Below are 12,871 nucleotides of genomic sequence, written 5' to 3' on the forward strand. Positions count from 1 at the left end.
TGGCACTTAGGTCACTGGAGAGTTAACGTGGAACCAAGCAGTCGAAACACTTCTTTGACTTATAATCAGTCTCATGGCTGACGATAACATACAAATCTCTTAACCACTGGTCACTGCCTACAACTGTCATTTGACAGAGAAAAATCATACATGTGTTTCCAGTGTGGACACTATTAAAATATTGATACAAAAATGCCATAACCTGCTAAAATATTTTAAAGATAACAGAAGATTGAATACATGCAATGCTGAACATTTATTTGCATTCTGACACCATCCCAAGTTAATGTGTTGTGTCAACATCCATAAGGAAAAGAAGAATATGTGGAAAATAAATTGTTAGCCAAACAATTCTTCTACATACCCTTGGCAATTCAAAGTCTGAAAATCATTAATAAATCATGAAATTAAGTATACATTCTGATCTTCAACAAAAATTCTCTTCCGTCATTAAGCTTAATACTATGGTGTTCCAGAATTTACTTATGCTGGTAATGGTTATGGCATAACGCTCTGATGCAGTTTCTATTAGTTAATTCTAATAAATGTAGTCCTAGGAGACACCTAGGAATTATATCACTTAGAGTAGAGCATTTATGTGAGTGCAGAAGCTAATTTCATCTTAAATTTTAAAAAATACCTGTTCAAGTATAGTCTCTACGTGAACATTTGGCTTTCTTATTTCTTCCCTCTTTTGGTAATCTCCAGTGTTAGTGGAAGGCAGAAATAACCTAATGGGGGTCATAATATCATGCTGTGACTCCCATGATACTTCTCCTATGTCTGGCGAGAATTCCCAATTCAATCACATGTGCATTACCTGCCCCAGTTAGAGTACACGGGAGGGGACGGAGCACGCAGCTACCATCTGCTGCCCTCCCCCGGCATCCCTGGAAAGGCAGACAAGGGTGAGAGTTTCTCCTAAAGACAGGAGCAAAGTGTACTTCACACAATGAGCCCACCGAAGTGTCTTCAGGCAGCAGCGTGTGGAACTGGCATATGAGAAAGCTATCCAGACAGCCCGCGATAGCAGCGTCGGATGCACTGTCAGGGCTCTAGGTTTTCAGTCTAGCCCGGCCGGTGCAGACAAGCAAGGCCTGTAGATGGCTGTGTGCAACCCCCTGTCCTGAGACAGATGCAGGCTTCTCCAGTGTTCTACAGGTCTCAACACTCCTTATGTCTCGCTTGGCCTATTACATTTATTTATTTTCCTGCCTGGTCCCTTTAGGCAATGGAGTTTGCAGCCTGGTCTGTACTCATCAAACAAACAAGGTACTCACAGTTGCATGACCAAGTACAAGTGATTTGGGCTTTCATAGATGTCTTCCAGGGCAACGATGTTTTCATGCTTAATCCTAAAAGGAAAAAAAAAAAAAAGCACATTACAATGGTAAGTACAATTAGACATGAAAACTTTTAAAAACAGACATCTCTATAGCAAAAAGTTACAAGCCAGAATCCAAATTCCTTAACAAAACATTTAAGACTCTTCACAATCATGTCCCCAAACTTTTTCCAGATCCGTTTCCGTATTCCCTCTTGTTACCGTCCTAATATTATCTTGCAAGGCCCAACTCAAATGACTGAGCTCCGGGGCAGGATTTAAATGCTCCCTCTTCTGCCATCTCACGACGGCCATCACAGACTGGCCTGACAGTCAAGTGTACACACATCCATCTCCCGTAACAGGATGTACGTTCCAGGAAACAGACTCACTGTCATGTTCATGAGTACAGTGTAAGCAAAAAAACCCAGCCTGTCTCCCTCATTGGGGTTCACGTCTCCACCACCACCAAATGTCAAACAAGTGTCCTAAGCAAACTTGATCAGTGCTACTCAAAGTATGGTTCTCAACCAGGTAGCGGGGTAGAAATGCAGGTTCTCAGGCCCCACCACTATCATGCAGTGTCACAGGCTCTCAGGATGAGGCACAGGTGTCTGCATCTTAACAGGATCCTCAGATGATCCTCATGCAAATGGATCACCCGGGGGTCTGGCTAAAGGCAGGCTCTGATTCAGGGGTTGGGGTGGGGCCTGAGAGTTTGCGTTCCTAACCAGCTCCCAGGAGATGCTGATGCTTCCAGTCTGCGGACCACATTCTGAACAGCAGTGCCCTAAAATAAAGATCCAAGGGAGAAGAAAACAGCCAGATTCTACCCCCTAGAACTATCCATCAGGAGCAGCTTCTGCTCAGAATGAAAGGTTTGATATTGTTGAAAGCATTTAAAAGAAGAATCATTTTCATTATTCGATAAGCTAATTATCTCTTAGCACAAGCCCGACACTGAAATGACTTCAGAACCCTTTAAAAACAAGCATGTAACATGCAGACTGTTGAACCCCTTCAAAGCAAGGATTACACTATTCACTTTGTTTCCCCTCTGCCTGGCATAGATCTGCTTAATAAATAGTTGCTGACTGAATGGATGACGTTTAAAGATTGTTGTCACTCAACAGCAAAAAACGACATTATTTACGTAACCTAAACATCTGTACCCCCATAATATGCTGGAAAAAAAAAAAAACGACATTATTTAGTTAGGCAAAAGGGAGGCAATTTTCCTAAGTGTATGATGTCCTCCCACAAAAAGAAGTTCATAAGGTGGAATGAACAGTAACAAAAACTTCCCATAGAGCTGAAAGAAGAGAACAAGGTAATGAACTAAGAGGAACAGCGATCTCCTTTGATTTCTACGGCTCTTGTTACTTAATGCAGTTGTTTTGTAGGAGCTGCAACAACAGATTATGCTACATTCCCATTTCGCCGGATGCAAATGCGTAAAACCTAGTTATTTATTTGTCAGCAGTGGTTGCCGCACAACCTGAGCCCAATAATATAAGCACTATATTATACGGACCAAATAAATTATACCACTAAGGAAACCCAGAGAGCTTAATTGAGGACTGTCAAGATCCTACACATTAGTGGCATTTCATTATTAGATATGCCTGAATATGACCACCAAAAGTATACAATCATGTAAATCTTCACTCTTTGGAAATTTTCAAAAATTTGCCATTGGAATCAATGAACACAAATATTTCCTTCCAGTCAATTTGGGAGTTAATAAACAGCTTAGACTGATGGGGAAATGGCAGGAATGGGATTATGGGATTATGCCAGATAAAATGCAGGGCACACAGTTACATCTGAATTGTAGATACATAATGGATACTTTTGTAGTATAAGTATGTCCCAAAGACTGCATTGGTTATTTATCTGAAATTCAAATGTAACTGAGCACCCTGTAATTTCATGTGCTAAATCTGATCACCCTGGTTACATGAATCACTCAATCAGCCTTTAAACTGGGTTTAGAGTTTGGCACCTGCAGTCCTACCTCCCCTTGGAGCTTGAACTAAGAAGGCTGCTTAGAGCCCTAGAGTTCAGTCATTGATACAGATTCAACTATGTACAAAGAATCGACTATGAACAAAGCACTTGCCTAGCCAAAATGTCAGACTCTAATAAATGAAGACCACAATTCCCTCCTTGGATGCATGGGATCGAGAAAGTAAAGCCTATTTTAAGTAGTCACTAATTTGAATCCATGAGAGCATTCCAGAGAGGTGCTGCAGATAGCGGAGCAACCCCAAATAGCAGCGGAACAGTGGCTGGAAAGATACTTCCACAAACCATCCTCTTCACATATCAAGGAATCAAGGGATTAAGCAATTGTCATTTACCGAGTTTCTGCTATGTGTCTGGAAGAAGGCAAGACAAATACAAAATAAGGTTTTGCCCTCAAAAAGCGTATCATCTAAACAGAGACCCATGAAGCAACTAGAAAAGAATTAAACGCTAAACTCTGTAGATTTGCCTTTAAGGTCAGAGAGAGCAGGGCCCTGTGTGGGGCAGAATTATGGGGAAGGAGTCAAGAAAATGATGGGGGTTGAGCCGGCACGGGTAACGTTTGAATAAGCATACTTGAGAAATTTCGAATAAATCCTAAAATGGCCTCTTAAATGTCTCTTAAGAAAAGTGGTTTAATTAGCTTGGAGCTGCTCGAACATGGAAAAAGAAAACACGCTGGCCTCCCGCATCTGTTCTCAGGTACTTTTTTCCACCCTCGGACTCCTTATCATATACAAAAACTGAACTTAGAGCTTTAAAGCTTTTTTAGTACTTACGTTATTTTCACAAAATGTTACAATGTGCATAATCCATACATTTAGGACTAAAGAGCAATCGCTAGCTGAGGATCTATCCCATGCAAATGCTTCCCACATGCCGCCTCCCCTCTTTTCATTATTCATTCAACAAACATCTGCTGGGTGCCCACCATGTACCAGGCTCAGTCCTAGGTACTATGAATTCAGTGAAGGACAAGACACAAGAGACAGTCTAGGGCTTCCTGGAGCTCACAAAGGCAGCAGCTAGAACACTTCTTAGGCAGTCTGTCTCCTATTTACTAGAAAATCAACCTCCTAGTAACTAGCAGTGACTCCTGAGAGTAACAGAGAGCTAGTGTATGCCCTCTTCCCCCTCATCCTGCAAGTGTTTGAGGGATATAATGTCACTGCTTAGTCTTCTCTTCTTCTTGTTGACCAATCTTCCTACAACATGATTTACATTTTTCTCATCACTCTTGTTTGTCCAGACTACAATATTCAGAACTGGAAGTAATAATCCCAGTGTAAACTACAGTCTCAATAATAGGGTATCGCCGAGTGCAGGGGTTCAGGCCTCTAATCCCAGCACTTTGGGAGGCTGAGGAGGGAGGAGCACTTGAGGCCAGGAGTTTGAGATCAGCCTCGGCAACACAGTGACACCCCATCTCTACAAAAAAATAAGAAAAATAAGCCAAGTGTGGTGGCACACACCTGTCATCTCAGCTACTGTGGAGGCTGAGGCAGGAGGATTGCTTGAGCCTAGGACTTTCAGGCTGCAGTGAGCTATGATCCTACCACTGTACTCCAGCCAGGGAGACAGAGCAAGACCCCGTCTTAAAGAAAAAAAATAGAATATTAAATAATAAGGTAGAACTACTAACCACCATGAGCTGCATATTACAGTTCTACAAATAAAGCCTAACACTGGGCTCTCTTTTTTTTTTGTTTTTAGCAGCTGCAAAAACGCTGGCACATAAGGAATATAAGCTCCATGTAGGTAGGAATTTTTGACTGTTTTGTTCACTACTGTCTCCCTAATGCCAAGCAAGTGCGTGGCAGGTAATACATTTGATACATATTTATCGAATAAACGAATGAATGAAAATGAAGCTTAGGTTCAAATAAAAAGCAGATCGTTTTTATTTGAATGCTACCAAACATAATCTCCTTTCTTACTCAGACTTGATATTTTGAGCTTAAAAGTCAAGTCTTCACGTTTAGCTTTGTTAAACTCAGTCTTTTTGGATTGCATGCAGTGTTTCAGATGACCAGCAGTATTCAGAATCTTAATTTGTTCATCTATAGTATTTATTATCCCTCCCAACTTTGGGCCATGTGCACATTTGGTAAACATTCATCCTACATGTCTTCATCCAAATTCCTAACTAGGATTTTAAATGGGAAGGTCCTATGTCAGATCTCCATGGCATTCCACCAGAGACCCCCCATCAAGGTAACCATGACATTAATCAGCTGGCTTCAATTACTGTCTAGTGTCAAACCCAAGAGTACTATCTTCTAGCCCATATGTTACCATCCTATCCATACATAAGGAGACAATTAGATGTCATGCCGAAACGGAATTCCTCAGCTCTACACATCACATAATACTATTTAAAAGGGAAATGGGATGTTTGAGATTTGTTCTTAGTAAACCCATGTTAGCTCCTAGCAACCACTACAGTCTTTACTAAATGATCACAAACCATCTGCCTAATTTTCTGTTCCAGAATTTTACTGTGCCGTGAAGTCATGCTTTCCAGTCTATAGATCTCATAGTCTACCTTTTTTATATTAGGAAAATTTGACAGCATCCCTTACATTGTTTTCTTAAGCATTTCAACTGCGACTCTTTTGTGATAAAGGTAATTTCCTCATTCCCCTGGGATGTAACAAATCTAAACCTAGTGATGAGCTAATTTTATGACTTTCTTTAGGACTTACTTACATAGTTGTTTTATAGGCACCATTTATTGAGTGTTAACTATGTGTCAAGACTGTACTAAGTACTTTTAATTATTTCATCTACTATTAACAACAACCCTACAAAGTATTATTTTCTTCATTTTTAAAAGAGGGAGGAAAAAAAGGGAGGAGACTATGATCCCAAGAGTTTAAGTAAGTGTTCCAAGGTCACATAACTCAGAATTGTCATTGCTGAGACTCAATCTGAGCCCATTCTGACTCCTAAGCCCATGTGAAAGCAATTACATGATAACTTTATTTTAACTAAGTTATAATGAGAATATCCAAGAGCTCATATAAATTCAGAGTGATTCATATAAAATTATAACACCCAAAGTCAGGGTATTAATTTCATCACTAAAAATATAATATCTACTTCTAGGGGTACTGAGATTTGTTGAACTAACTTGAATCTAGTGGATGCTCTCAACATACTTGATTGTAAACATCCTGACAGATGAAATCCCAGGGGGTCAAAGTCAATGAGAAAAAGAGATGTTCAGAAGTGAAAGGAATATTTAAGAGTCCAGAAATAATAATTAGAAAGGGCCTCTCATCAGCCCATATCTGCTTGTGTCACCAAAACGGAGAATAAAGGCAGAGATGTCAGTCACAGGAAAATGGAGGACTGAGATTCTGTCAACTTGCCCAGCTAAACCTCTGTAGGTCAACACTCAGTTTTTCCAAAGCATGGCCAAGAGGAGCTCCATGCATGAAAAATGTTCACCCCTAAACAACAAACCCTTCTTTGTGCATAATTCAAAGCAATCATAATGTCAGTGAAAGCAATTTTAGGTGATAAAAAGAATCTCAACTTAATTTTCACCACTTATCTACCAGGCCCAAAGTAAACATTAGCTGATACATCTATGTACAGAAGGCAAATATTTTATATGGCAACCTACCCTAAAGCCACCATAATTCCTAATGACTGACAGAAGTGGATAGAGGGAAGCGGCTTGGGCAGAAAGAGAAAAGTTGAATGGGAAAACAGCACACGGACATTGATCCAAACTCTAGACTGCATGGCAACTGACAGTCAAGAAAGAAAAACCCCAGAAAGAGCCAGGAAAACATTTTAAAATTCATGCCAAAAAAAAAAAAAAATCGGTACCAAATGCACGAGTAGGCCCCATTCCAAAGCCCCCAAGCTGGAGGGAACATCAGGACCCAAAGGACGGGCAAGCTATTGAATGCATACCCTTCTATGAACTGAGAGCAGCAGCAGCTCCCCACCCAGCCTAATTTTTCACAGCTCAAGGATTCATAAATTTTTAACTCCATGTCAAATGAGGAAAGTTTAAAAAAAAAAAAGGTTCAGAAGAAAGAAAAAGACAAGCAAAGAAGTGAAGGGGAGAGGGGAAAAAGTTGAGCATTTCTTGCTTTTTCTTACTCTATAATATCATGGTTCATTGATGGGGGGAGGTAGACTGTGGCAGCCATTATGGGGCATTCAGAGGAAGGAAGAGACGACGACGAAATCCCTTTCCTTGGTATGGACGGTCTCTGGCAATAGCCACTTACCTACTCAGGTTATACACACCACAGGCGGACAAGAAATGTTAGGAAATATAACCAGACGGACAGACAAGAGACAAACTGATTATGTGGGAGGGAGGGCAGGGATGGCACGGGACATTTCTGCCCTCAGGGTGTGAGGCGAAAGCTACGTCCGTGAACCGTGCCCAGCTTCCGGTCCAGCTTCCGGTCCCGCTTCCGGTCCTCCTCTCAGTCACTTCCGGGTTCACACTCTAGTCCGGGAAAGTCCTCTCTCTGGGGACAAGCAAGTCCCCCCTAACCCCCTGCAGGAAAGACCATAAAGGACTAGGTTTTCCGCCACCCACCACTCTCGCTTTTTCTAAACAGATCAGCAAGTTTAAATGTTATTCACATAAAAAAAGAGGCTGTGGTTCCCAGGCAATGGAATTGCCCCAGAAATATTTGAAGACTAGTCTGATGTCTTCACAGACACTCCTGTTTGTCTAAGTAAATGCTTAACGTTTATTTGAATTTTTTTTTTTTTTAAATCATTTCCTCCCTCCTTGGGTCAGTTTCTCTCTCTCTCTCTCTCTCTCTCTCTCTCTCATAAGCAGCATGGGGACTGATGCTGAGAATATTGGGATATTGCCAGTCACAAGAAAACCGATAGCATTGAAACATTGGCCAGATGGTATTAAAAATAATACCTTTCATTTTTATAATGTAACTGCCACATTCACAGATGTTACCTCATTTCATTCTCACAACCACCCCATAAAGTAGGCATTATTATTCCTATCCACAGATGATCACTCCTAGTTTATCACCAGTCAGTTGTTCTCCTGAGCTCCCTCTGGTCTCACTCTCTTCCTAACCACTCTCCACGCTGTCTCCTCAGTGATCACTCCAAAATGCAAAATTCATCAAACTCTTCAGCTTCAAATCCATCCCTGACTCCTTGTAGTACAAAATAAAGTTCAAGGGATGGGTATGATTGACAAGTCACTTGTTACTTGGTCTTCACTTGCCCATCCCACCTCATCTTCCACCCTTGCCCCACATCAAAACTTTACTGAACCCAAGCAGCTCTCGCACACCCTCTCCTCCTTTAGCCACATGGGTGTGCCCATCCCTCTCCTAATTTCTTACTGAATGGATACTTTAACACTCAGTTCTACATCACCTCCACTGAGAACCCTTTGCTATTTCTTACAGCTTGCAGTACCGATCACCTCTCCTCTGGGCCACCCAAGTTCTTTTATCACCTTGCTGTACACACTGCATTGAATGCCAAGTATCTGTTTACATGCATATGTGTGTACAATTTAGATAATTTTATATGCAGAGAAAAAAGTCTAGAGGGACACATATCAAACCAGTAAGCAGGTGCCTCGGAAAGTGTTAGAGTGGGAGAAGATTTTCACTTTCCAGTTTTTCCTCCACTGGGGTTCTTCATCTGAACCACAGAACACAGAAAACGATTCAAGTGACTATTTTCTCAATTCTCCCAAGCACAGCACCATTCTAGCTGCATGGGAAAGAAGTTAATTCGTTATATACAGTGAACGTGTCAAGCATCAGGGCTTCATTCTCTCGCTGAAGGCATGGAGAAAAAGGATGCTAGGCTGTTGCATGGCCCAACTTTTACAGATGAGTGCCGTTCAAAAGTTCTTAATCGAGATCATTAACACTTGGTTCCCCAAAATATATCCATGATGCTACACACAAAGAAACACTTACTCCTTAGTCAAACCACACAAGAAATCAAGAGATTAGGTTGGGTCTTAGCTCTGACACATCTAATCGCAAGATTTTAAACAAGTCACCATTCGATGTTCTCTGACTTGATTTCCTCATTTGTTAAATGAACATTATAATATGTGGTCTTGTTATCTATCTCTCCACACATATGTACACGTGTTTATGTAAAATATATATACATTATCTCATATATTACATATCACATTACTGTATATATACAGAGAGATCTTGTCTATTAAGAATATAGACCACTTCAGGAACGACCAGAATTCAAAATCCAAGGCTTCAAATCACTTCTCTTTTCTGCCAGCAGACAGAGCTCTAATCAACGGGCAACTAAGGAACAAAGACAGGTACCTAAGTCAACTAGCCAAAAGCCGCAAGCCAGTTCATCACCTTACAGGGTCTCAGCCAGACAGGAAACTCCCCGAGGTCCTTTCCAACTCTAACAATCCATGAATCTAAACTTACAATGAGGCAAAGTGCATTAAGGTATATATGAGTAAGCCCGTATCTGGTGTTCTCTAGAATAGTCCTTGCTAGACAGAAGCCACGTTTGTCAGTTAGACATGGAATAGAATTTCTTGAGATACGAAGTCATTTACACAGAAAAGACCTGCTTTCCCTTCTCCCATAATCGGCCTCTGCAACGCCCTGGACAAATAGAGAATGGCCCAAGTGACTTGCTCATGTCTGGGATGGTGCCAGAAGGTCCAGCTGAGGCGTGATGGTCTTTAGTCCAAAGTAGAAATAAGTTAAGTTCAATTCAGTGTGAAAAATTCAGTGTTTGGCATATAACAAAGATTCAATGAATGTTTGTGGAAGAATGAATAAATGAATGAGTGAATGAACAATTAATTCTGGCCTTCCAAAAGTCTTACAGGCTACAGACGCTCAAAAGCTGCACACTTAAATCAAAAAAGGTTAGACGATTTCTGGCCAGGCGTGGTGGCTCACGCCTGTAATCCTAGCACTCTGGGAGGCCGAGGCGGGCGGATTGTTTGAGCTCAGGAGTTCGAGACCAGCCTGAGCAAGAATGAGACCCCGTCTCTACCAAAAATAGAAAGAAATTAATTGGACAGCTAAAAATATATAGAAAAAATTAGCCGGGCATGGTGACACATGCTTGTAGTCCCAGCTACTTGGGAGGCTGAGGCAGTAGGATTGCTTGAGCCCAGGAGTATGAGATTGCTCTGAGCTAGGCTAACGCCATGGCACTCACTCTAGCCCGGACAACAAAGTGAGACTCTGTCTCAAAAAAAAAAAAAAAGGTTAGAAGATTAGAAGATTTCACTGTACATTTCTATCCTACTCCTGCTACCATCATGACGAGTTACCAGCAAGAGGGTCTCAAGATTGGCTGCATGCTAGAGTTACTTAAGGAGTTTTAAAATATACTGACACCTGGTCCACTCCTGGAGATTGGGATATGGCCTAGGGATAAAGATTCTTTTTTAAGCTTCCCAAGGGATTCAAAGGTGCAGCAGTTTGAAAACCACTAGAAAGTTACTAAATGACTGAGAATCTTAAGGGATGAGAAAGGATTCAACTGCAGATACTTGGGAGTTGGTAACTCCACAATTTTTCATGTCCATTTAAAATTTATCTTGGCTCAATACATTTGCTTGGTAATAGGTCTGATTTTAAAGGTAAGATTCAAGGTGTCCTGAGGATAAAGGTTCAAGGTTAAATGGCCAATACATGACTCCTCTCAGGAAAAGAGTATGAAAAATTAACAAATTTCAACTGATCCTAATATTTCTTAGTAGTATTAGTGATATTTCTTCTAATATTTCTTAGTAAGGCTTTGAAATACTAACACATTTAGGGGAGTGTTCTCTTTTCCTTCCTTGGATTTTTTTGGTAACTAACTCTTTGTTGAAGGGTAATAAATGTTTCTCTGGTCATTTTTAACATGGAGAACATGAAGATGCTCACCTGCCTTGGATAGAGCCGAACTCATGTAACTTGGACGTACTCACTCCCCTGATGTGAGAACACACACCCAAAGGAAGCTCAGAGGGGAAATCTCAGAAGTTTTGTTTCAGGTTCACGGTGTATGTTACGATGCAACTGTAGAAGCCATTCCTGTATGAATACTGTTGGTGACACAAAACCAGGTGCCAAGACTGCCTGAGCCACATCCTACTCTCCACCCCAGACTGAAGACACAGGGCTTGAATTCAGGAAGCATCTTCGAGGCTTCTGGCTCTGAACACTTGCATTTATGTGAATATAAGTGCAAGGGAACCAAAACGATGCACTGGAATCTAGGGAAAAGGGATCATTTCTATTTTCTTTCCTACGACTAATGTCCTGTGCTTGAGTGTAGCTGATGCCCATATCAAGGGTTCTATATTTCACAACTCAAACCCAGGACTGTGCCAGTTCTCTAGGTGTCCTGAATGGCTGGCTCAGCTGCAGGGCCTGGTTCCACAGCAACACAGAGACCCAGGCCTACTAATAGGGAAAGGGGAAGACCACGGGCCGCCACCTTCGCTCCAACTAGGTAATGAGGCATCTGGGACACAGGTGCACATGATCCTGGGCGTCCCGCTGACGCTGGGATATGGCGACATTGATTGAGAGAGCGGGAAGCCAAGTATAAGAGGAAAACATGGGATAAAAATGGTAAGAAGAAAAATAGAGAAAGGGAAGTCTGTTTTGAACAACTGTCTAATATCAGTTCACTTTCAGGCTTGGGGGATTGAATTCATGCTGTAAAAGGTTCCTCAATATTCTAGGGAAGTGGCCACACTCAGAGACGATGGTGTGGAATCGTGCGTTCTTTAATTTTTGCACATCAGTAATTAATGCTGTCACACAGTCAGCCCAGGTCAGACCCAATCAGGCACATTGAAATGGAAGGAAACCTCTTTTAAGCACTTACACGTTGGGAATTCATGAGTTTGTGGTTAGTTGTATGTGTGTTGTTTAACGCAATATCTTATTTTATGATAATCTCTGTCAGTGTGCATACTAGGGGCAACTCTGTGTTATGGTTTAAATATCTGTCCCCTCTAAAACTCGTGTCGAAATTTAATCCCTAATGTGGCAGTACTGGGAGGTGGAGCCTTCAAGAGGTGATTGGGTCACATGGGCTCTTTCTTCATGTGTGGATTAATCCATTCATGGACTAATGGGTTAATGGGTTATCGTGGGAGTGGGACTGGTGTGGCTTGATCAGGACAGGAAGACAGACCTGAGCTGGCGCAGTCAGCCTCCTCACCATATGCCCTGCGCCACCTCGTGTCCCCACCAGCAAGAGCCCTCACCAGATGTGGCCCCCCGACCTTGGACTTCTCAGCCTCCATAACTGTAAGAAAGAGATTCCATTTCTTTACAAATTACCCAGTTTCAAGTATTCTGTTAGAAGCAACAGAAAATAGAGTAAGACATTCTGCTCTTTCTTGAGAAAGAGCAAATTTCTTCATAACTGAGACTAGAGTCATGATTAGAAAGAAGAGCGTGTCTTGCTTTGTTGATGATTTTTTTAAAAGAGAGGGTGTGTTACACACATCACTTCTCCCAAACCACATTTTATGGTAGGCAG

General features: G+C 41.5%; 1 protein-coding gene across 2 annotated transcripts in view; it reads right to left on the reverse strand.

Annotated features, from left to right (window-relative positions):
• Positions 1–12,871, reverse strand: part of CAMK1D (calcium/calmodulin-dependent protein kinase ID) — a 313,071-nt gene that overhangs the window by 118,002 nt on the left and 182,198 nt on the right. For both annotated transcript variants that reach the window (XM_012660919.1, XM_012660920.1), the window contains exon 3: positions 1,281–1,355. In XM_012660919.1, coding sequence (XP_012516373.1) covers positions 1,281–1,355 — 75 coding nt within the window. The remainder of the gene's footprint in view (positions 1–1,280; positions 1,356–12,871) is intronic.

Source organism: Propithecus coquereli, unplaced genomic scaffold (genome assembly GCF_000956105.1).
Source record: "Propithecus coquereli isolate 6110/MARCELLA unplaced genomic scaffold, Pcoq_1.0 Scaffold69, whole genome shotgun sequence".
Classification (NCBI taxonomy): Eukaryota; Metazoa; Chordata; class Mammalia; order Primates; family Indriidae; genus Propithecus; species Propithecus coquereli.